Source organism: Manacus candei, unplaced genomic scaffold, assembly GCF_025592945.1.
Source record: "Manacus candei isolate 608988 ecotype Guabito, Panama unplaced genomic scaffold, ASM2559294v1 h1tg000047l, whole genome shotgun sequence".
Taxonomy (NCBI): domain Eukaryota; kingdom Metazoa; phylum Chordata; class Aves; order Passeriformes; family Pipridae; genus Manacus; species Manacus candei.
The window spans coordinates 6,896,318-6,920,232 of NW_026138095.1; the positions used below are offsets into that span (position 1 = coordinate 6,896,318).

The window sequence follows — 23,915 nt, forward strand, 5'->3', positions numbered from 1 at the left end:
ATCTGCACAGTATTATTTTAAGACGGATCTATCCTGCATGTTCCCAACCCCCCACTGGCCTCTTAGGACTCATGGACACCTCTTCCTACAGAGTCCTCCAAAAGAAAACATGTAGAAATTAGGTACAACAACAGAACATAAAACAATGCTAATGACTGACAGGTCAGAGTTAATTCAATAAGAATAATATGCTTATTTATTTTATGGGCCTTTGTGGTTTCTTTAACTCTCAGTACCCAGCTTATTAAGTACTTGGATTTTGGAAGTGATGAGCTACACAAATATGCTGTGGTCACTTGGCAACCTCATCTTTTCTTTCCCTAATCCCCCCAAACAATGGGATTTTGCTTTTGGGATATTAAACACAGGCACAAGCACGTGCAGGCGGTGGGGCTCCTCCCTGCTTCAACCAGCACTTGGGACACAGGGCACTGGCTGGACATGCTGCCATCCTTATTCACTCCCATGCCTATGGAGGGGGATGCAGAAGAGCTTTATGAAGGATTTTCAGCATGGATTGAGCACAGCCCTCAGCTCAGATCTGGGCAGGTGTTGGCTCTGCCTCTGCAGGGCTTCCCCTGGCTTTGGGATGCTGTTGTGTTCTCTGGGGTGCAGCAGCTCCCCTCCAAAGCTGTATGATACCCTGAGCTGCAGGACCAACTGGCTATGGGGGAGGACAAGCCCACCCAGGCTGGTGGCAGCAGCACCCAGCACCCTGCCAGGGGAGCACTCACCCGTCCGCATCCTGGTAGTTCACGTTCAGGCGCTTGGCAGATCCCAGGAGCTCTGGGGAGAGAAGAGCCGAAGGTCAGGGCAGGAGGCAGAGCCTGTGCCGCCCCACAGGCCCCTGGGATCCCATACAGACCCCATCCTGCAGCCACACCAACCTCCCAGCGCACAGAACAGTGCCTGGCCCATCCCGGTGGCCTCTCCTCTCCTCTTCTCTGCCTCCACATTCACCTCCACGAACCCTCAGAGGACTGACCAGCTCCAGCTCAGACCCTTTTCCCCCTCTGTCCCCCCTGCCCCATCTCTGTGTGCCCCCGGGATGGGTCGGACCCCGCAGCTCCTGTCACCCCGGCTCAGAACAGCACTTCCCTCCCCTTTATAGGCACTGACACCCCAAAACTGCTGAGTGGAACCCTTTTGCCCCCCACTCACTCCCTGTACTGCCGCTGCCACTGAGGCCTGGCCCACAGACCACATGGTTGGCATTTTTACTGCCAGGGCAGAGGCTGAAACTTCCAGCCGTGAATGCAAGGATTGTGCCACCTCGGGTATCCCCATCCCCCTGCCCATCCCTCCCTCCACTTTGGGGACCTCTGGGCAGCAGAGGATGCTCACCCCACCCTCGGCACAGCCTCACAGGCACCCCCAGTGCACCCCCAGCTCCCCGCTCCTTCCCGCAATTAATTCCAATGAATTCCTTCCTCCCACACAGAGAGGACATTTTATTCTTCACCCAGGGGTTGAGAGCGGATTAACATCTCTGGAATTCATCCGCCAAGTCAAAAGGGAAAGAAAGGGGAAGGTATGTGGGGGGCAAGAAATGCCGCCGCTCCTCCTCTGCCTTTCCAGGCAGCCCCATTGCCGAGCCAGGGAGGATTAAATGCTTTGAACAGTTTTCTGTGCTTTTTCCTCTGGAAAATCCAAGTCTGAGAGCTGGGCTCCGAGCCTGGGGGTGAAACAGCTGCTTAAACCCCACTGAAATGTGGGAAATGGGAAAGGAGCCCCCTCCCTTGCAGCCGGCTAGATCTCCAGGACTGTAGATCCCTCTCCTCCTTCTCTTTCATCTCCTTCTCAGTTCCCTTCTCTTCTCCCCCTCTCCCAAGATCTCTGCCCATCTCACATGGCAGATCCCATACAAAGCCATACTGGGCTGTGTGACCCCTCTGCTGGAAAAGGAGGGCTGAAGAGGGGCTGGCTCATTCATCATGCAAATGGATAATTAAAGGAAACCAAGGACCGGGGTGTTCATTACTGCAATTTACAGTGTTTTGTAAACAGCCTAATTAATGCAAAATGGGCTTGGAGTGGCTGCTGGTGAAGGACTTGTGACTGGAAGCCACAGCTGAGGGGATCAAGACAGGATCACCCTAATTACCTCTTCCAGAGGCTGTTTGTCTTTGAGCGGAAGCCACCAATCCGACAGCCCTTCCCAAAGACAGCCCTTCCCAAAGGAACTGGCTCCCAAAGCAGCGGCTCGGCATAACTCCCACTGTTCCCTCCCACCTCCATGTCGCCCAAGAGCCCAGGATCCGGGGTCTCCATCAAGGACAAGTTACTCTCCTTGGCCCCACCAGCCAGGAAAAAAATAACATTTCACTTGTAAACAGACCACTCGTGCTCTGAGTCCCGGAGCAACTGTAACCACCGACCCCTGCAGTGCCACTGTCACAGGGATCGCACCTGGGGTGTACGGCGGAGCCAGGAAGGGGCTCAGCTGTGGTGGGCAAAGGTCTCATCCTGTCCCTCCAAAAGTCTTGGGACAGATCCTGGAAGCGGGAAGCAGGAAGGGCTGGGAAGTGTTTGCTGCTGGGGGATTTTCAAAGGACGCAATCGAGATAAAATTAAAAATAAACGAAGGGTTCCACTGATCCATAGGCAGTGCCTGTGAAGTCATCACCTCCCACTCCCTGAGCGATCCCCCAGCCCCCTGCCTTTAACTGGGGGTTATAAATAGGTATTTTAAAGGACACTGTAGGCCAATGTGGGATTGCTCCCATCAGCTGCAGCTGAAAACTGCCACCAGGTTTTGCTCTGAGAAAAGGTGGGGAGGGGGAGAAGGAGGAAGAGGAGGAGGGGTCCTTACCGAGGGTAGGAGGGGCAGAGTCTGAATGATGAGAGCTGGGTAGGCAATGCTGGGAAGAGAAGGGCTGGATGGAGATGCACACTGAGTACCAGCACATCCGAAAGAGGCAGAAACAGTCCACAGCCCCTGGGGGCTGGTCCTGGAGTTAAGCAATGCCCACTATTTGAAGAGGGAGAGCTCACCCCAAAATCCCATCCCTGACCCCTTCCTACAAGAGACTGGGCTGGCCAGGGAGGTCCAGTAAACAGGGCTGGGATGTGATGGGTGTCCTTGCTTGTTTCTCAGCCCCAGGAGGCAGCTGTCATTATTTGCATCTCCCTGAGCAACATTCCTCAAATTAGTTCCCTGTTCTGGCAGCCCAGGAAGGTCAGGACTGGGGGCAGGACCACGCGGACACAGCGTGGGTGGCAGGAAAAGCAGCAGGTCCCAAACAGCAGAGTCAGGAGCAGAATCCCCTTTGGGAGTCTTCCCAAATGCTTGGATTCACCTCGGGCAGGAAAGGAAAGGGCTCATCCCCGGTTTGTAGGTGGGTAAATTGCTGCTTGGAGAACTGGAGGGTTTGCAGCCAGGCTGGAAGGTGCGGGACTGTGCAGCCCCAGGCACAAAGGCTCAGGAAAGGAGGGGACTGGAGGGATGGAGGGGAAGCAGAGCACAGCCAGACATCTGGGACCCCTCCACCAGCACCATCCTGCACACCCTGCCCTGTACTGCTCACGGGGCTGGCAAAGCAGCCCCCAGAAACCCAGTGACAGAAAGGCAGCTGATGGGAAGCTTCCCTGCATCCCTCTTCCTCATTCCATCCCTGTGCTCCTTTTGACCGATTCCCCAGGTTTCTCCCCATTTCTTCAGCTCTTTCTCTCCCTGTTGGTGCCCAGGCTCCCCATTCTTTTCCACACAGATGTTCTGGGGTTCAGCAGAGGCTGTTCCCAACCCCACAGCCCTCCCAGACCAGCTGGCTGAGAGGTGCAGCTCCGGCCAGGGGAGGCTGGAAAAGGGCTGCAGGGTCGATCCAGCTACAGCACTGGGATGGGGCAGCCGGATCCTTCCCAACCACATCATCACCCCCTCTAGATTTGCACCAGAGCAGGCGCACCCAGGAGCTGACCCACACCCCCCACTTCCCGCCAGGAGCACGCTCATATCCCGGAAAGATGAACCCAGAAGAAAATAGACCCAGTGCCGAAACGCAAAACGCCCTGAAGGGGTTATTTCCAGGGAAAACCCAGCCTGGTGCATCCCAAGGGTTAACTCCAGCCGTGGGTTCCCCCTGCTCGGCCCCGCTCCTCAGCATGACCCCTCCAAGGGGTCCCGCCAGGCTCCCACCCCGCTCTGCTCCCGGCCCTGGCGCGTTCTCCAGCGCCTGCCCGGGCAGGACGAGGCTCAGCAGTGCTGGGCCGGGCCTGAGCGAGGCCTCGAGGGAGCCAGCGAGCTTCTGTGCAGTGTCTGGCTGCCAAGCGGCAGCGGGAAGCACCTCCGGAACGCTCCGGCAAATTGCTTACAAATGTCGGGCCGGCCGCCGGCCGTGGCGAAGGCAGCGCTCACCACACGGGGCCGAGACCCTCATCCACGGCACGATCCGGCTCTGGCCCTTGGCCTTTCAGATCCCTGCTAACCAGGATGGCACAGCCGCCCATGGCGCATTCCCAACCACCTCTCCCGGCCAAACAGCCCCCTCTGCCCGTGCCTCAGTTTCCCCGTGGGGCTGGGCTGCAGCCCCATGGTGGGGATGCCAGGCTGGTCTGAGTTCCTCGGGGGGTGCAGGGGGCACCCGGGGAGTGGCCGGCCAGGGCGGGCACCTCACCCACACCGCTGGCAGCCGGCCCGGCACAAACTCGTATTTACCCCCCCAGGCGCTCGCCTGGCGCCGGCTGTGCCGGCTGCGTGGAGCCAGGCGTGCCCTCGCCCCGCCAACACCCCCCGTGCCAGCACACTGGGCACCCTGAGTCACCCCCTGCCCTTCAACGGAGAGTTCGTTCCGCAGGGACACCCGTGAGCTTCGCCCCGAGGTCCTGGAGATGGACACAATCCCTCCAAAGCGCTGATCCGCTCCTTCGGAAGCAGCGACGCGCTTGCCTGGGTTTGGCTGCGGAAGGAAATGCCCAGATATCCCGTGGAGAGTCCTGCCCCTTGGCTCTCACACGGTGAATCAGGCTCCAGGACACAGTGCCTGTGCTGTGACCCCTCTGGTTTTGTCCACCAAAGCAGAGCTCCTCCACCACAAGGCTGGGTTGCTGTGCAGGACACACAGATCTTAACTGGAGATCCATGTCCTTGCAAGAGATGCTTGGAAAAATACCCCTTTCTGCTGGCCCTGTGTCACAGACTCTCACCCCTTCCCTTCGTCCTGGGAAATCACATTCCCATGCTGCTGGCTGCAAGTATCCCTGTGCCATGAGCCTCCCCATGCTGCAGGTCCGAGCATCCCTGTATCATGTACTTCCCTGCTGCCAACCATGAACATCCCTCAACAACCATTCTGAACGTCCTACACCATCAGCATCCATCAGCATCCATCAGTATCCAGCCCCGAGCATCCCTGCACTGCCTGCTACAAGTACCCTGTATTCAGGGATCTCTGTCTGGTCACTGCAGGAACACCATCCTGCTACCCTGGATGATGGGAGGGAGACCATGTGCTTTGGACACACCAAATATACACACATACCCTCCTTGGAAAACGAAATCCACCTGGGGACTGTCACCACTAAGCCAAAAAACCAGCTGGAGGAGCTAATCAGCTGCAATCCTGCAGAGCACCAACTGTCTCTGATGGTGGTGGCAGCCTCAGGAGCTGGAGGCAGAGGTGGCAGGAGGTGGCAGCTTCACCCAACCTGCTCTGTGATGGCCTGGGGTGGCCCTGCCTCAGCACACAGTGGGTTTGTGCCCGGATTCAGGACAGACTTACTGTCTTACCCAAAATCAAGACCCAAAGAGGTGATGTCCATCCCTCTTCCACAGGAATCCAGGAATCACCCTTCCCTGTTGCCTCTCCATCCACAGGCACGTCCGCTGTGGCCACCCACACCCGGCTCCTCCCGGCAGACTGGCTGCTTCGGGAGCAGTTTCCCAATAGGTTCAGAGGAGATTCACCCACCTCGACAGGGAAGGAGTTCAGCCACAGAGATGTTAGGAAACTCAACCAGAGTTGCCCAGCAAGCTTGGAACAGAGGTTGGGTGAGAGCCAAGGGCTCCTGACCCTGGTGCCTGCCACAGCCACCAGCCCACACCCCAAACCCCAGTGCTGTGCCCAGCTCCCTGGGCAGGCAGGGGATCCCCTAATGTCTCCCATGGTTGTGGTGGGTGAATTTGGATGCCAAGGTGCTGCCATCTGGGATATTCTGGCAGAGCACCCATCCCTGTGTCCAAATGCCACAGGTGTCCAAATGCCAAGGGTCCTTTCCTGCCTGCAAATGGTCCGTGCTAGGTTTGAGGATCCCCAGTGTCCCTGTGGATAGGCTCCCCACCAACGCTGACAAACAGGTCCTCTGCCAAGCCAGGAACTGTGGGGTGGTTCCAACTGGGCCAAAGCTACTGGGTTAACTGGGAGGATTGGGGAGGCTGCAATCAGGGAGGCAGACTCCCATCAACACAGGGCAAACAGCAGCGATGGGAGAGCATGACACTGCAGAGGGCCCCTTATCTGTCCTTACACCAGCATCTGGCAACTCCTCGAGAATAATGGGTGTCTTATCCCTTGTGAACCTATCAAACCCTGGACTTTACGCTGCCCAGGCTGCGCAAGGGCTGTCACACCGAGCCCCACTCCTGGTTTCAGCAGCCTGGGTCCAGCTGGAATAACCCACAGCAGGTGCAGTAACCTTCCAGGAGCTGAGCTCCCGGCAGCTCCTCACAGCATCCTGAGGGCAGGACACAGACGCTGTGCTCTGAGCATCCCTGCACCAAATGCTTGTTTCTAACCTCAACAGAAGTCCACCTTTACCCCTGGCTTGAGCCCCAAATCTTAGGGCTTACAGCCACGCAGAGTCCAAGCTGTCCCTGTCACCAACTTGTCTCTGCTGATGGCATGTCTGAGTGTCCTCTGGCAGTTCTGTCTCCCTCCTCATCTGTGCTTTCTCCTTCTAAGCTGCAATGTGTTCAGATACAATGGGGGGTGATGGTGAAGGCAGGTGATGGCAAAGGCACAGGAGTTTGAGAGGTCACCTTCCCTCCTGGGCTGGGCTGCAGACCCACTACAGGCAAAGGGAAGGGTTTGGGGATATGGCAACAGGACTATGGAGTCAACTGGCAGCCTTTTTCCTTCTTTGGGAAAGCTGTGAGCCTTTTCCTAGGGAAAATCCAACAATTAAGTATTTCAAAGACGTTGGCAGCAGGAGGGAGCTGGGGCAGCATCCCTGCACAGCACAGACATCGATCACTTACCCCCAGGCAGTCACCCTGAGACCCAGCCAGACCCCCAATTCCCCCCTGCTGCTTCCCTTCACAAGCAAAGCAGGAAAAAACAGGCAGTTTGTTCAAAGTGAAGGCTCCCAGAACAATGAAAGGAAAAGCAGAGTCGGAAACCCTGTCCCCATCCATGCAGCTGGGAAGAAGGTGCAGCTCTCGGCTCTCACCCCCCAAGGTTTGATGGCCACAGCACGGACAGAGGGGCAAATATCAGAGGGAGGAAAGAGCATCACAGGAGGCCTTTGGGGCTGGATTCACCCTTTGCAAAAGCCAAACATGTGCTCCTGCTCTGAGCTTCAGGCACCCAGAAGGATTTCAGCTGCATGGTGAGATGAATGGCACTTGCTCCCCTTCCCCATAAAAAAATTTTGGGGTTTGCAGCCGTTGCCTACCCCAAAGTGATGCACCCAGTCCAGATCCCCTGGCAAGGGGGAACAGTAACAGCTCTTCCCCATGGAGCTGAAATCGCATCCCCCCAGCCCCATCCAGGATGGAAGCAGCTGGGAAAGGCTTTGGGTGGGGGAGGCCGGGCGGCTCCTTCGGAGATACAAGAGCTCCTTTCCCAGCTGGCCGGGGAAGCGCGTTACCGGGAGGTGAAGTCACCGTCCCTGCTGGGACCTGGCCATTCCGCTCTCCAGGATATGAACTCAGAGGAGCTGTATTTGCCCAGGGAAGAGGTGGAGCCTTTTCCATTTCCCCCATCCTTCCGAAAGGACAGGACGCCTCCTGAGCGGGAAGAGATGGGCCGATAGCAGCGGGGGCCAGCGGCCAAGTGCGAGCACTGCCTGCACCCACCGAGCATCACCGGGCACACTGCGGGGCCAGGAGCCACCCCTGGGCCTGGCACCAGAGGAGCATCTGCTCCAGCACCAACAACGCACCTTAGCTCCCATCCAGCTGGTTCCATACTGGCTCCAACTGGTTCCCTGGAAGCCAAGGAAGGAGCTGCGGGGCTCTGGTGCTCCCTGGATATCCAGGCCAAGGGGCTGAACCTACAGACACCCTCAGTGTTCTCATTAATGCGACACCGAGCGAATAGTGCATTAAAATAATCTGTGGTGGACGCACTACAGATTGACGAGGGCAGAAATAACACAAAAGGGACTTAGAGAGATTAGGAGAACAAACCTAGGCAGATTCAACACAGGGAAAAATGCAGATTGCAGCATCTGGGGAAAAATAATCCAACCAGCAGAAGGTCAATGGGAGGAAGAAAGAGGGGAAGCAGGATGTGGGGGGACGGTGAGAGCAGTGTGAGCGCGGGCACGGAGGGAGCTGCTGGTGGGGAAAACAACCTTGGCAGCCCTGCAAGGGGGGATGCCACATCCCAGGGCACCATCTTCCATCACGTACCCAGGGCTGTGAACATGACAGAAGCTCACAGGGGGCATGAGAGGTGAGCGACAGGAGCCAGCAGTGAAGGGCAGGCCTTGCACAGGAAGATTAGGGCAGGTCAGTAAAGGATTATCTGAGCAACAGTTAATTAGGGAGGGCGGGCAGGGACGCAGCAACCCACCTACACCTGGAGGGATTTGATGCTCAAGAGGAGCACATAGCTTATTTTATGGTTCTAACAGTGAATCCCAGATAAAAATGAGAGCAGCCAACAGTGGCCAGTAAAACCCTGCGGGCTCGAGGAAGCAAAACAAGGATCCAGCACCTACACTGTGCTTGGAGGGTTGCAGCAATCATGCAGCTCCCAGGGGAAGCAGGGTAAGGCTGAGGCTGGAGGACCAGGCTGCCATGGCCCCATGGCACTCCATCCTCATTTGTGTCAGCCTGGCACCTGCACTAGGCAGCTTGGCATCCAGGAGCTGCTCCAGCCGGTGGAGCCAGTACTCAAAGCACACAGGGATGCGGAGGCTGGAAATCCTGTGACATCCTCCCCTTCTGGCCCCAGGGAAGCTGCCGTGCACCTGGAGCAGGCGCTGCCAGGGCGGACGGAGCAGCTGTCCCCACCCTGGCTGCGCTAATCTGGGCAAGGCACACACAGGATGGGAGGGGAGGCACCGGGAGGTCACCCAGAAGGTCGATGGTTCAAGTGCTGTCACTCCTTCCCGAGGCCCTGACAGCCGGGAACTGAATTTTCCCCAGAGTCCCCCCCCGCCACCAGGCCGTGGGCAACCAGCCGTCAGCGGCCCAGGACTAACCTCAGACGGCTGCTGGCGGCCCCAGTTTGGAGTCACACGTGGTTAAAAATACCTTGCGGATGCCTTTCCTCAACTCTGACCCCGCGAGCCGGTGCTGCCGCCAGTCCTGCCTGGGGACGTGCCGGCGGGGTCCCCTGGGACGGTCACAGCCCAGTCTGTGCAGGGACAGGACAGATGCTGCCTGGGGACTGTGTTTTCCTCCCTAGGAACCAAGGATTTCCATTCCTGTGGGGGCTCCTGCCTATACCCTCTATTGCCAAACCAAAACGAGAGGCTCTTGGCTTCCTCCGGCTGCCTGGATCTGAGCAGCTTGAGCAAACCACGTCTTTCCCTCCTGGTCAGAGACAAAGTGTGGCCTCTGGTTCCTGCCAGTCCCAAGGGATGCGGGATGGGTGACTGCTCTCACAGATGCCATGGTGCTGCAGCCATTCATGGCATCTGCATTGGGAAAGAGCATAAGGACCTCACCCAGCAGCGGCTGCTCAGCTCCCAAGCCATGACGGAGGGGAGGGCTCCCTCTCCAAATCTTTTCTCCAGTGATAGCAAGGGCTTATCTCCTTGCTGCTCCCATCCCCGGTGCAAGGTCACCTACCAAAACACATGGGAACTGAGCAGTTGCTCCATGCTGCTGCCAGTGGGGAATGGGTGTGGGATGAGTCCACCCCGGCAGGCACAGGACAAGCTCCCTCCAGCCTGGGACAAGCAGCCCGAGAGACGATCCTACTGCTGCTCTCCCCTTTCCCTGCTGAGGCCATGGAAGCAGCATGGCTTTGCCCATGCCCAGCAGGAGGGCTCTTTGCCAGACAGATCAGAGCCTTCAACTGCCTGCCTGGGTTTCCAGGCTGTGCAATGCCACAAAGTGGGAGAAGCCATCACCAAACTTCCTGCTGAGCATCTGGCCAGTGGCACTTTTCTTGTACCTTAGCTGGATTGGGATATTTTCATGCAGCTGTGGCAGTGAAGGATTTACCTGGGACCCCGGTCTACAGTGGGATTCCATACCCAGGGGACAGTAGAGGGACATGACAGCTGCATCACCAGGATGTCTTGCACCACTCTGTGTGTCCCCACATGGAAGCAGCAATTGCTTAGTAGCCAGTGACAAGTCTATGTCCTGGGAGAGGCATCACCCCACCCCTGTGCTGGAAGCAGGAACCCACCCCAGGACTCCGCACCCATCCTGCCATCCCCATGGGGCCCTCAGTGACTGTGGAGCTATTCTGGGCACTGCGTTCCTGACCCCCTCCCCTTGTCCCAGCTGCTCTGGGGCCGGCAGGGAGGGCAGCGAGTTCCTCCCATTGCCCAGCCCGGACGCCAGAGCCAGGCAGCAGCTGCTTGGGGACCAGCTGGGGACAAAGGCTACACGGAGCAGTCCCATCCCCCCCATGTACCTTGGGAAGGACAGGGGCTGATTTACAGCAAGGTCAAAGGCATCACAATGCAACTCTGATAGATGAGGGGAGCTGGATCTGAGGACCACCAGTCCATGGGCTGAGCTCTGGTTGGCACGGCAGCTTCCCGAGCAGGGATGGGGCAGAGGGTTGGGGGCTGCACATCAACACCTCAGAACTGTCAAAGAACAGGCCCACCTAAGCACCAGAGGTAAACTGAGGCAGGAGCAACACCCATGTCCCTTTGCCAAACCAAGGCAGTGCCCAGCTTCCTGTAGGGACCCTGCTGCCTGCACGGACCCTGCTGCCAGGCCAGCCCCCGCCATCCCACCCCAGCCTGGGTGCTCCCCACACCCCGGCCCGACGGAGCAGTGGTGGGACACAAGCCAAGGCCTGCCCGCTCCCTGGACCCCTGCCGGCAACCCGATCTGTTTACGCCTTCCCAGCACGGCGGGTGCGTGTCGGGAACGGCCCCGGCAAGCCCGAGTTGGCGGCAGAGGCAGGACGTGGGAGCCGAGCACAGAAACCCCCACCTGCCGCCTCGCAGCATCCCGGCGGGGTGGTGGGGAGAAAGTGAGGGGAGCACAGCGAGAAAAGAGACTCTCCAACCTCCCTCAGCTCCTTCTCGTAGGAAAAGGCACCTCTTCTTGCACTGTGCCACCCCTCCTGTGGCACGCCGCGCCTCCCACCTTGGCCAGGGGATCACGGCGGGTTGCCTCATCCCCAGACCCTGCCGGCAAAGGGCTTTCTGAGCCGTGCCAATCCTTCTGGGAAAGCACTGGGAGAGCGAACCGCAGGCATTCGGAGCAGGCTGCAGTGGAACAGAGCAGAGCCATGACTTTGGGGGGCCCAGAGCTCAACGCCCTCACACCCACAGCAGGTTTGGGGTGGAAGGAACAGAGAAGCAGCTCCAGGATGTCCATGGGCTGCTAAATATAACCAGTGGGACAGATGCTTCAAGACAGGGAGTTGCTTGTGTCCCAGCACTGCTAGGAGGAAGCTGAGGGTTCCCCCAAGGCTTGAGCAGCTCTTGGGGCTGGAACACAGAGCGTGGTCAGAGGCAGCTCTTCAGTCTGTGCAGCAGTCTCCTTCCCTGCAAGGAGGAGCGTTCCCCTTCTTTTTAAGCCAGCAGGATTAGTGGGTGCTCATTCAGGGAAGCCAGGAAGGCTGACACAGTCCTTCCCACCTATGTCAGCCCAACAAAACCAAACCAGAGCTGCTTCAGGCCAACCAGAGCAGCCAGAGCTGCAGCCCAAAGCAACCTCTGGGCCATGGCTGCCCCCATGTCGCTGGCCAGGCTTGCCATGTACCTGTGTCCCCTATGTAGACAATGATTAGCCACCAGGGAGGACTCTGGCCCCTTTTGGAGGCCACCGAGGCAAGCAGTGCTCACCTGACCTCGCCATGGCAGGGACACATCCCAGGTCCCTGAGGGGCCACACAAGCTGTGAGTTGGGTGTCCTGCTCAGACAAGAGAGGACACCCATGGGAGGGGGCTCCCAATCCAGTCTCCATATTACTGTCTGCACCCAGTTCACCTACAGCTGGAAAACCCCCTTCAGGCTTATCCATGCCTGTCCTGGCAAAGAAACAAGATGAGGCCTCCCAATGGGCTGCTCGAGGGTGAGAGCGAGAGCCAGCAGCCCCTGGGATTGATGCTCCAAGGGGGCAGGAGGCACCTGCAAAGCGGGTGGGAGAGCCCGAGCCAGCCTTGCCACCAAGGACAGCTCTGTGCCGGGCACCCGATGGCCTCGCCATGCTCACCAACTCCCTTTGCAAGCAGACAGGGTGCCTTACACAACCAGCCATGCCCGCGGCCGGTGTTATGAAACCCTGGGAGTTTTCCCCCCTCACGGCACAGCCGCCCACTGGGATCGGCCAATACTGGCTGCAGCTCCTGGGATGGCACCCGGGGGAGGCCGGGACAGGGGTCTGGGCACGGCAGCAGCGCCGGGGGCCACGTGCTCCCTGCGCAGCCTTGGCTGGGGCCCGCGGGGGAGCGGCGCTGGCAGGATTTGGCGGAAGCGCAGCCGGACGTGTTGCACCAGGTCTGGGATGCTGCAGGAGCCGCATACCTGCCTCGCGCACAGGTTTTCCCTGCTCCCTTATCTCGCCATCGGAGCCGTGCTCAGTTGCAGCTCCGGCCTTTCTCCCTGGGGTTGCAAACGGCTTGGGGTGGCTGAGCACCTACCCCAGGCAGCATCCCGCAGGAGCAAGGGATGGGCCAGACTATCCAGCCCTTCCCTGGGAGAGTAAAGATCACCCCGACAGAGCCATTTCCAAGCAGTTTGGGCATCTCCAGACAGGTCTGTGACTCACCAGGACACCTTGGCAAGGCTTGGGTGATATTACAGCCTGAAGGTTCAAACAGATCCCTCCCTCTCCATCCCAGGCGTGACTTTTTTAGGGAAGCCAGGATGGGATTTAGGGGGAGCCGGAGTGCTCGCAGCTCCTCCCCACCCTCTCGCTTGCTAGAGGAGCCAGAAAAGAAAGAAAAAAAAAAAAAAAGGTAGTTTATTGTTATTTAGTTTCTTGCCCCTTTCATACTCCTTTGCCGGAGTTTTTGCCAGCGGCGGGCCCCGGGTCTGGCGGGGATCCAGGACAGCCGAGGCGCTTTTAAAAACAAAGCAGGGCGCGTGCATGCACACACACACGCACGGCATCCAACCCCCCTTTTAACTCTTGCCGGAGCGATGCCGGGTGCGAGATGGTTTCCAGCCGGAAACCATCTTACACCTGGGATTCTGTCCATCGCCACTGGGATCCAATAACTCACCCCCCACCTTCCCAGGAAAACCTTCTAGCAGCACTGGGATCCTGACGGAGTGGTGGTAGGAGTGATAATAGTGATGCTGTTGTGGTCCACCAGCTCCCTCCTGCAACCAGCCCCAGCCAGAGGATGGGATGCCTGTGCTGGCAGTGTCCTTGCCACATCCCCTTCTCTCCAGCCCTTGGGAGCAAACGTCCCGGTTACAGAGCCCATGTGCTGCTGGCAGCCGGGCACACCATGTCCCATGACTTGGGGCTGCCCTCCCTGTCTGCCTGCGAGCTGTCGTCATCCGAATTGTCCTGTGTTTCTGGGTCAGACAGCCAAAACAGCCTCTGCAGCCCTTGGGAAGGGGGACCTGAGCCCCCTGATCTGGGCTGAGTCACCAGGAAGTGCCTAAGGGATGGAAATTCCCCTCCTGTCCCAAATCTCAGCCTCCTACCTGCAACATTGGGGATGGCTGCCAGCCTGGCTCTGTCCACGGCCTTGAGGGACCTCCATGTTTCGTGGAGAGAACAGCAAGTCCCTGGTATACCCCAGTGCTGTCTGGCATCTCCAAAGGAGTGCAGCATGGGCTGGAGCAGGCTCAACAGTCCCCACACTCATTCCCTTCTGCAGATTTAGCCTGATTTTCCTCCCGCTCTTTTACCAAGCCAGAAAAAATGCAGCTGCAGGTGGCCCAGGCTGACAGCAAAAAGACGCAGGCTGCTCTGCCAGTGGGTTTTCAAAGGCTAGGGATAGAACTACAGACCTGGGATGGGGGGAGATGTGGATCTGTTAACACAGGAAAATGGGGTGCAGGGGGACATGGGGCCAGGCCTGCTGACGTCCAGCCCGGGCTCCTCCATCTCCCTGTGTGACGCTGTTTGCTCGTGCCTTATCTCCTGCACTCGGCACAGTGACGCTTTCCCCGGCTCTGGGCGCACCGGTGGCAGCTGGGCCCCTCTTTCCAAACACAACACCCGTCAGAGCCCAGCTCTGAAAACCAACCCCCCGTTTGCTCCTCCTGCTGCCCATGTGGGGCTTTTTCTTCCAGGCAGAGAGGTGGGAAAACCAGGATGTGGATGGGAAAACCCACCAAGCAAACACCTGGCTACCAGAGGAGATCCCCATCCCATGGAAGCCGGGAGCCACAGGAGGAGGAAAAAAAGATGGACCCCCCCATTCCTCGCAGCTGCAGCCCCACCATCATCCAGCCCCACTGCTGCCACACTCGCCAGAGCCTTTGAAGCCTCTTTTCTCCCGCTCCCACCGCCCACCCACCCCAGGCTGGCTCAGAAGCAGGTTTCAGCACGCTGTGGGGTGGTGGGGTCCCCAGCACAGGGCTGCCGCCAGCCGGGCTCCCCGGGCACGGCCTCGCCCCGCTCCTGGCTCGGTGGAAGAGGGAGTTTTGCCCATTTCGGCAGAGTTTCTCGGCGTCTCTCCGCAGGCGTGCCCACAGCCTTTCCAAGCCGGCATGCGGCTGCGGAGCCGGTCCAGCCCGTCAGACCTACAGCGTGCGGGGGGAGGATACAGCCAAGGACGCTTGGGAACTCGTCCTCGAAACCCGGGCTTCAAGGGACGTGGCCAGGGCCGCACTTGTGCTCGGCGGCAGAGACGGGTCCAGCCACCTGCACTGCCCAGGGCAGGACCAGTGTGGGCAGAGTGCCCAGACATCCCTGCACCACCGCCAACAGGGAAAGCCATCGGGTGTAACACAGCCTGAAACGATAAAGATCCTGCCCAAGGCCAGTCCTGGCTCTGCCCTGCAGCCAGACCACATATAGCAGCTGGGCTTGGGACAAACCTCCCTCAGGAGCAGCAATGAAGAGGATGGTACTCCTCGGTGAGAGGGATGGCATGCAGGGTTTGCTGGCTGGGACAACAGCACATCCAACATCATTACAAAATAACCCCCAAACTACAAAAAGCAGCAACTTCTTCCCCAAACAACTGTGGCCCTGCTGCCACTGGAAGAAGCAGAAAGCCCAGCAGGACATGAAGGGAGGGTGAGTGTTCCTGCAGAGAACAGGGACACAGAGCGCCAGTGGCAAAGGCTAACAAATCACAGGAGAGATATTAAACCTCACGCTTTGAGGCTTAAGCTGATACAGCTACCAGGGATTAGGAGGAAATTCAAGGGTGAGAGTGAGTTATCCCACATCTGCCTGCTGCAGTCTCGCAGCATGTGGAGCAGCATTGTCCCTCTCCTGCCAAACTGGACGGGTGACAGCAGCACCTGAGGGCTGGCACCACTCTTGGGAAGACCTTAGTGTGCTTTGTGCTGCTGGGACACAGCAATGAGGGGCTCCAACCCAGGCGTGGAGGTAAAATCAAGGTTCCCCACAAGCTTTTCTAGCATTTAAGAACTTGCTAGGTCACAGCCCAGACACAGCCACGTCCCAGGAGCCCACCCCACTCCTTGACACACCTAAGGTCTGGAAAGCCCCATCAAAACCAGGGAAATGGGGCAAGCCCCTGGTGAAATGGGCAAGTGGCTGGCTGAACCTCCCCGAGGCAGCAGCTGAACCCCAGCAGAGCTTCGCTGCCTGTCCTTGAGAGTTTAACACCAGTTTGCTCAGCTGCTGCCCTTTCTTTGCACTTCGCACACGTTTAAACAAAAACCTTCGCCACTCCCTCGAGGAAGGCAAACAGGGAGTCCAGCTCCCATCGCCTTCCACAGCTCCTCCAGCCCCCGGCTATCACAGGGACATCATACATCCCCTCCCAGCATCACCCTGGCATCCCCTCTACCCCTGTTCCTTAGTCCGGCATGTCCAGGGATGGGGACACTCAAACCTTGCCGGGCACCGTCCAGCTCCAGGAGCAGTCACCCCTTCCCAGGATGGGATTCCCGGCCGGGGGAGCCCTGCCTCTCGCCTCCCCTGGAAGCCCCAGCCCCTCGGTGCTGCTCAGCCGCTCTGGCCGGGCCAACTGGCGCATTGTTGGCGAGGGCGGCAGCCCGGGGACGTGATTGATCGCCGGGGAGAGAGGCCAAAGCCGTGACGGGTCGTTTAACAATTTCAATTAAACTCTGCAGCGCTCCGACGCAGAGGGGAGGGGAGAGGGAGAAGGAAAATAAAAAGCGGGACGTTTCCATTGCCAGGGAACCTCAGCAAAGCACGGCTGGCCCGGCAGGAGCAGCCCGGCTCTCCTCTCCCAGAGGAGACCCCCCTCCCCGGCTACAGAAGTGACCACGGAACCGCCCGGGCGTCCCCTTCCCGCAGGCAGGACAACTGCCCTCGCCTGCCCTTCCCCTCCCGCCCCTGCCCCCAAAACCTTCTCCCTGCCCATCCCACCACCTTATAATAATAGGTGCTGTGACCCACTTGTGCGGCGGCGCTTGCGCGGGGAGGAGGCTGCGCTCGGAGAATATTAAACAACGTGTCCCTGAAGTTCCCGCTGCCGGGACTGGCGCTTGGTTTTTGCTTACGTGCGGTGACTTTTTTAGGCACAGGAAGCCCCAGAGGGCTGATCACAGCGATCGAGCTCCCAATCCACTGAGACAGCAGAAGGACTCTTAGAGGGATTTTAAAAAAAAACAACAAAAAACCAACCGAAAAATAAAAAATTCAGCATCTCAGCCTATCATATGGAAAAGGCGCTGTAATGAGAGGCAAAGCCAGCAAATGCTCGGCTCACATGGCACCGGCGAGAGGAGGGAGAGAGAACTGTAAGCGATGGGGAGCAGTGATGCCCTCCATGCCGGGGACGAGCCCCCAGGACCAGGCAAACCCCCGGGATCAGGCAAGCCCCCACAGCGAGTCGAGCACAGGAGCCGCACCGAGGGCTTGCAGCAGTGGCCTTGCAGGGGTCTGGGCTTTTCACCCCCTCCTTATAAAGGAGTAAAATGAAAATAAGCCGAGGGAGCTGCTGACGCCGCTGCAGCGGGGGAGTTAAACACACATGTTCACGTGGGTGCCCCACGGCTGGAGGGAGGGGAAGGCGCCAGAGAGAAAACAGACGGGGTTGAACTGGGAGAGAGTTACTGGAGGGGACGGGAGGAAACTAGAGTGTAACTTCAACCCTCCAGGGGTGCAGGAGGAGGAGAGCCAGGGGCACCCCAGCCTGCCCACGCAGCCCAGCCGTGGGACATCAGGCCAGGGGAACGAGGCTGCCGTCAGTCAGCAGGACGCTCAGGTCCTGACGTTATTTATTGCCTTCGGAGTGTCCTTCAACCCACCCCCCTGGGCAAACTGCTCTTACTCAGCTCAGGGACCCTGTATAGACACAGTCCCTGAGCTGCAAACGGAGGTAACAACATCCAGTCCCTTCACCCAGGGAGGGGTCACCAGGCACCCCCTGTTCTGTGGAGGAGATGGCTCACAGACCTCCTCAAGGCCCAACAGTTGGGATTTTCAAAGTTCTGGCCCCAGTCACAGCTTTCCAGTAGCTGACCCAGGGAACCTGATCCCCTCCTCACGTTTATAATCCTCAGCCTAACTCGCCTTTCTCAATGCCAGCCTCTCTGCTCTGAGCTGCTCCTAAGAAGACTTAAAGCATCTTCTCCCTCCTCAGGACAGCTTTCCCACACACACCCACAAGACCCCCCACGATGAGCAGCCCTGGCAGGGGGTTCCACACTCCAACAGCCTGGGCAGGCATTGTACACCTTCCCCCAGCCATACACAGCACCGAGAGCCCTTTTATTTACTTTTCCCAGTTTCCTTCTCTTGGTATGTCAGGAGAAGTGACCAGGAGCTCAGCTACCTATATGAGCACTGTGGCACTGGCCACGATCTTCTCCTCCACCTTTCCACCCTCCCCATCTCCTCCAGATGCCACGTGGCACCTGCAGGACCCCGGTGCCCTTGGGGACCCCTCCAGACCTGCTGTTCGCTCTGAGCTGTGCTTGCCATTGACCTTTCTGAGAGCACATGCAAGAAAACAGCCCTGCTGAAGGGTTAAACATTACCAGACTGAAATTCAAGGCTTGACGATTGGTTCCAGTCGACTGGCTGGGCTGATAATTTTTCACAAGATACATAGGGCCGGGAGTGAGCAGCAACCGCTAAAGACCCTTTGTAGCAGTGTCCCCCCACAACCGGTTTGCTTCCCCCTGCCACGGCGTTTCCCTCAGCCCGTCCCTGCTCAGTGGCCCACGGCCCTGAGCCTGAGGGGAACCCCAGCTCAGCTGCAGGATCGCTTACAGCCCAGTCATTCATTCGCATGGGCTGTGCTTGTGCTCCCGCCTCCAGCCGTGGCATAACTTGTGTGCCGGGGTTCAGAGCCAGCACCGGCACTGAGCCCACAGCAGGGACTTGCACCCCGGGACAGGCAGCAATGCCCAGCTGAGGGGAGGGAGCCCACGGCTCTGCACCCAGGTACTCACTGCTTTTGGACGCCTTGATCTTGGCCACCAGTTTCTGCACACCGGGTACGTCCCCGTTCTTCACGGCCTGGATCAGCTCCTGCTCGCGCCCCATCGCAGACAGGTGGGAGCAGCGGCAATGCAGAAGGCAGAGACCCTCAGATCCCAGAGGTTTATGAAGCCATGGGAATAAGCCCCCAGTTCCTCAGAACACACTCTGATGAAAGATGAAATCCGTAAAGAAAGACGCTTTACAATCCCACAGGGCATAAAAACCAGAAGAAAGAAGTCTTTCTGTTAAGAGCAGAAGTCCCTTTCTGTGTCGGGAGGAGCAGGACCCGGATGGGGTTTGGTTGGAGAACATGCAATCAATTAAAACAAAAAATACTTCAGTGCTTGGGGATGGGCTCCCAGCAGCAACAGGACTCTGTGAAACAAAGCCAGGCAGCTCGGGGCAGGGTGTCCGGTGCAGTCGGCATTGGGATGCCCTCGGCCTCTCACAGCACTCCGGGAGCCAGAGGGATGTCGTGCTTTGCTCCCCTCACCAGGCTCTGCTGCGGCTGACAAGTCCCTAATTCTTCCCAAAGGGATTATGGGCTCGTTGCCATCTGGAAGTTATAGATCCTCCCTCTCTGGTGCTCATTAGCCCCTTCGTTTCGGCATTCCTCTTGGTGACGGCGCTGCAGGTAGGCTGGCGAGCCCCGCGCTCGGCCGAGCCCCGGCGCGGCAGCCCAGGACCTGCGGAGGGAAGATCACAGTCAGCCCTCAAAGGCCATTTACCTCCCGGCTCCGTCCCGACAGCTTTTGTGTCCATGCCGAAGAACGAATACTTTGACTATATTTAGTCCTGGAGGGACTTGGCTCATCCTAATGTTAAGCGGAGAAGGAAGAACCTGCAGAGGAAACCTCCTGGGGGTGCTGCCCCGGGAGCAGGACCTGTCCCCCCGGGGCCACACACACCATCTCCTCCCTAAAGACAGCACACAGGGCTTATGGTACAGAACATCTCCCCCTCTCCCAGTGGCAGCACCTGAGGGATGGAGCTGGGGAGGCTTAGCCAAAGTCCTCTGCAGCCCATGGGAGTGGGTCAGCCTGTCTCACACTCTTCTCGTCCTGTGCAAGGATAAACTCTTACCCTCCAAATTTTACCAGTTCAGGAGTTCTCTCTGGTCTCAATGAAGAGCTGGGTGTAATTCAGCAGCACAACTGTGCTCAGGAGGACAGGATCAAGTCCCTATCCTGGCCAGCCAGGGTACCTTGGAGAGGACACAAGGTCCTGCAGCAGCACTTCACTCGTCCCAACCTGTGCTCCCACTCTGCGCCTGGGCTGCCCAAACTGGGTGGCAAGAAAATCCCTCCTGGTTCAGGGCCATGCATCTGGCAGGCTGCTCCGACACTGGGGAGGAGCGTGCGTGCAGGAGAGCAGGGAGCACACGCCGTGCCAGCTGCAAGGCCATCTCCAGATCACCCCACAACTCCCCCTGAGCTGATCCAGGGCGGGTCAGAACCAGCTCTGGTTCCCCCAGCCATGGCTCAGTGCCGTCTCCCTTCCCAGAGCGCTCGCCCTCAGCCGTTTATATAATAGAGGGTGTCGCTTCCTCTGAGCAATCGAGGTCACTGTTTTGAGGATGGAGATCACAGGGGAGAGAAGAACAGCGGGGAGAGAGATCCTGTCAGGGTGGGGGCAAAACCAGAAGGGGCATCCCATGGCACCAGCCCACCCGCAGTACAGCTGGACGCTGCAGCTGCCCACAAACACAGACACCCCTCTGTGGGCTTCCCCGTGTTTCCAGCACTCCCCAGGGTGCAGTAGTACATAGGGCAGATGAAGAGATGATGCTAACGTCCCATCTTAGCTTCTAGGACACGGGAGTGTGCAATTCCCACACCAGGCTGGGTGGTTCTCCCCCTATCCACAGCACTTTCAGCTGATGAGCCCCTCGGTACTGGGGCTGGTACACCCCCAGGTCAGCTCTCACCTCCCCTCATCCTGGAGCACCTGCACTAGCTTATCTACGTTACAACAAAGTTTCAGCCACTTGACTCAGACTAACCTCTTGCTGCAAACAAATCCCCTCCCGAAACCTCCTGTGTTGCACCGTCTTCCGAACTATTTCATTTAACCCTATGCTCTACAGCCAACTCTATGCTGCTCCTCAAGAGTGCTCACAAGAAGCGAGTGCGAGGGCGCTGAGACTATTTACTCTTTATTTTAAAAGTCTGCACGGTCTCACTTGGAAAACAGCCCCATGCTGCTGCCTACGGCTCCCGGAGCACGCGAGGCTCAGCGGGTAACTCGGAGGTACCGAGAGCTGCGAATGCTCATTCTCCACCTCTCCAACCTCTCCAGAGAGGAGCAGCGAAGGTACAACTCAAGAAACACACAAAGCTGGAAAAGCAACAGCAAACAATCCCTCCCACACGAGCAGAGCTGAGCCTCCAGCCCAGGAATCCACCTGGAGAACGAAAGTATCCCAAACATTCCCGCAGCCAACGGCAGCGCCGGGAAAAAAAGGAGGGAGAGGAGGGGAAAAAAACCCCAAAACAAATCCAAACCAGTTACGTAAGTGGCAGAGGAAAGATGCGAGGGATCTGCAGGTACCGACCCGAATCTCGAGGGGCGGCGGGGGCATCTCGCCTCCCCCGGGAGGCCCCGGGGAGCCCCGCTCCGGGCGCGGCCGGGAGAGCAGCGAGGGGGGCACCGGCCACGCCTCCGCCTCCCCCCGCCCCGAGACCCCCGGGTGGGGCGGCTCCTTCCTCCAGGGGGGGCTCAGGGGGGATTTCAGCCCCCCCGAGACGAGTCCCTCCTGCGAGCGGCCCGGGCCCGGCCGTCCCGGTCCCACTCACCTGGCGGCGCTCCCAGCCCGCCGCACCGGGGCGAACCGAACCGCGCCGGGGCGAACCGAGCGCACCGCACCCGACCGAGCCGTGCGGCGCCGCTCCCAGAAGTGCTGAGCCGAGCTCAGCCCAGCCCGGCAGCAACTTCCCGAGCCGCGCGGGGCGGGAGCGGGGCCGGTACCGGAGCAGAGCGGCGGGTCCCGGCTCGCAGGCGGCGCGGAGCTCGGCAAAGTCCCGCTCGGGCCGACCCCGTCCCGGCAGGAAATCCCTCCCCGGCCCGGCCTGATTGGAAAAGCCCGGCGGGTTGTGCGGCGGGGCCGGGCCGGGGCGGCTGTCACTCACCGTGATGCGGCGGCGGAGCGGGGTAGGGGCCGGGCCGCCCATCCCGCCGCACCGGCACCGCTCCGCCCCCGGCCGGGGGTGCCCGGGGCTCCCGGGCGAGCGGCTCGCTTTGAACAAAGTCCGGCTGGACCGACAACGCCGCCCGGGACCGGCGGCCGGGAGAGGGACCGGCGTGGTACGGGACCGACTCGGTGGGTGATCCTCCACCTTCGAACCGAGACCGACTCGGTGGGTGATCCTCCACCTTCGGACCGGGACCGGTCCGGTGGAAGGTTCCCCGTTCTCGATCCAGGACGGACCCAGTGGTTCGGGTCCCGCTCCTTTGGGCAATCCTCGATCCAGGGCCGACCTGGTGGTCGGGGACTTGCACGGTACGGGACCGATCCAGTGAGTGATCCCCCCGTGCTTGACCCGGGATTGGTCCGGTGCTACAGGACCGGCCCCGGAGGGAGGTGCCCCCATCATCGATCCAGGAACAGCACGGTGGTCTGGGAACCAGCCCCGGGGAACAATCCCCCACCTTCAGCCACACTCTGACTCCATCAGCCCTTTGCCCCCTCCACACCCAGCCCCCTGGGCAGCGGGGCTGCACAAAGCCACTGATAGCACCCATGGGACCAAAATCCACCGACACTCAGCTGCCCAAACCCAAATTAATCCTGTTCTCACAAAGCACTAAAACCACCAAAAATCACCCATTTCTGCCAATCTTCAACAGAAACAGCAGAGGCAAGTGCTCCCCGGAGCACAGTTCTTTTAGAACAAGAGGTTGCCTAATAAAGCTGGACAGTTTTTGTTGCATGATACCACTGGATTATCATCAACTAATCAGATTAAAAACACACGGAGGCTTTGGTTTTATTCACTAAATGCCCAGCCTGCAGCTTCCTGGGGGAGTTGCAACGATCCTGTACCTCCTTGAACCAGGCCCCGAGACATTTCACCAAATGAGGGTTTCGTGAGCAATTCCAATGAGGGGGATCCCTGGCAAGGAGGAGGGACTGACGTTTCAAGACACACCCTGTCTTTTCAGTTCAGGAATAAAGAGATTATTATGCACATCTAATTATAAATGTCAACATTGTACGGCTGCTACGTTGAGGCACGGAGCTCGGAGTAGCCCTGCTAGGAAAGGCTGCGAAGTGAAAGGTCTTGTTTTTCCTCCTCTGAGTTTTGCCAGAGCTTGTAAAGCGCAGTGACATTTATAATAATCCCCTGAATTTATGTAGCACCTTTTGTCCTTTTAAGGATCTTAATTAAGCTTTGCAGCTCCCTGAGCACAGACTAAACCCACTTTGCAAAAGAGGAGCCCAGACCTTCCTTTGTACAAAACGTGTGTCCCGCTTCAGGCAGGGGTAGGACTTTTTCACCCCAACGACCTCCAGCACACGCTGTTACACCACAGTAAGGGCACACCACGCTGATATTCCCATCTAAAGGTTGTCTCTGCAGTTACAATAGAGTGGTTAAACCTGGGTAATTTAAGCTTTAATTTCTGGTGTCACACAAGCCTTTGGAATGGAGGGTGCCACTGGAGGGCTTACTAGAAATCAACGATTTCTAGCGCAGCCTTTGAACATTCGACCACATATTGAAGCTCCTGACACTGCACTGAAGCCCAGGGCCTTCACTCTGTGCCCCTGCCTGCAGGCAGCTGAGGGGGAAGGAGCAGGCAGCAGCCCCATTTCCTATCATGTATCCCAGTTTTTCATTGACTGCTGAAGGTTGAAAAGCTGTTTGGTGACCCCAGTACAAAGACCTGCCAGGGGCTCCAGCTGTGTCCACCTTGCAGAGCTGACAGACCCACCATGACATTTATTCCTCTGTGTCTGCAGACCAGGTGCCCAGAGCATCGACTGAGTTTCCATTGCAGAGAAACCCCTTTAAAAATTTTCTCCCTTCTCTACCGGGATGAGATGTT

The 23,915-nt window shown here is 58.5% G+C and overlaps 1 protein-coding gene across 1 annotated transcript in view; it reads right to left on the reverse strand.

The window, feature by feature from the left end:
• The window catches only part of CASKIN2 (CASK interacting protein 2), a 34,049-nt gene extending 12,098 nt beyond the window's left edge, over positions 1–21,951 (reverse strand). The window contains exons 1-3 of the mRNA XM_051797901.1: positions 21,662–21,951; positions 18,836–19,552; positions 735–786 (exon numbers count right to left, since the gene is read on the reverse strand). Of these exons, the coding sequence (XP_051653861.1) occupies positions 735–786; positions 18,836–18,929 (146 nt within the window). The 5' untranslated portion in view covers positions 18,930–19,552; positions 21,662–21,951. The remainder of the gene's footprint in view (positions 1–734; positions 787–18,835; positions 19,553–21,661) is intronic.
• Between the last annotated feature and the right edge of the window lie 1,964 nt (positions 21,952–23,915).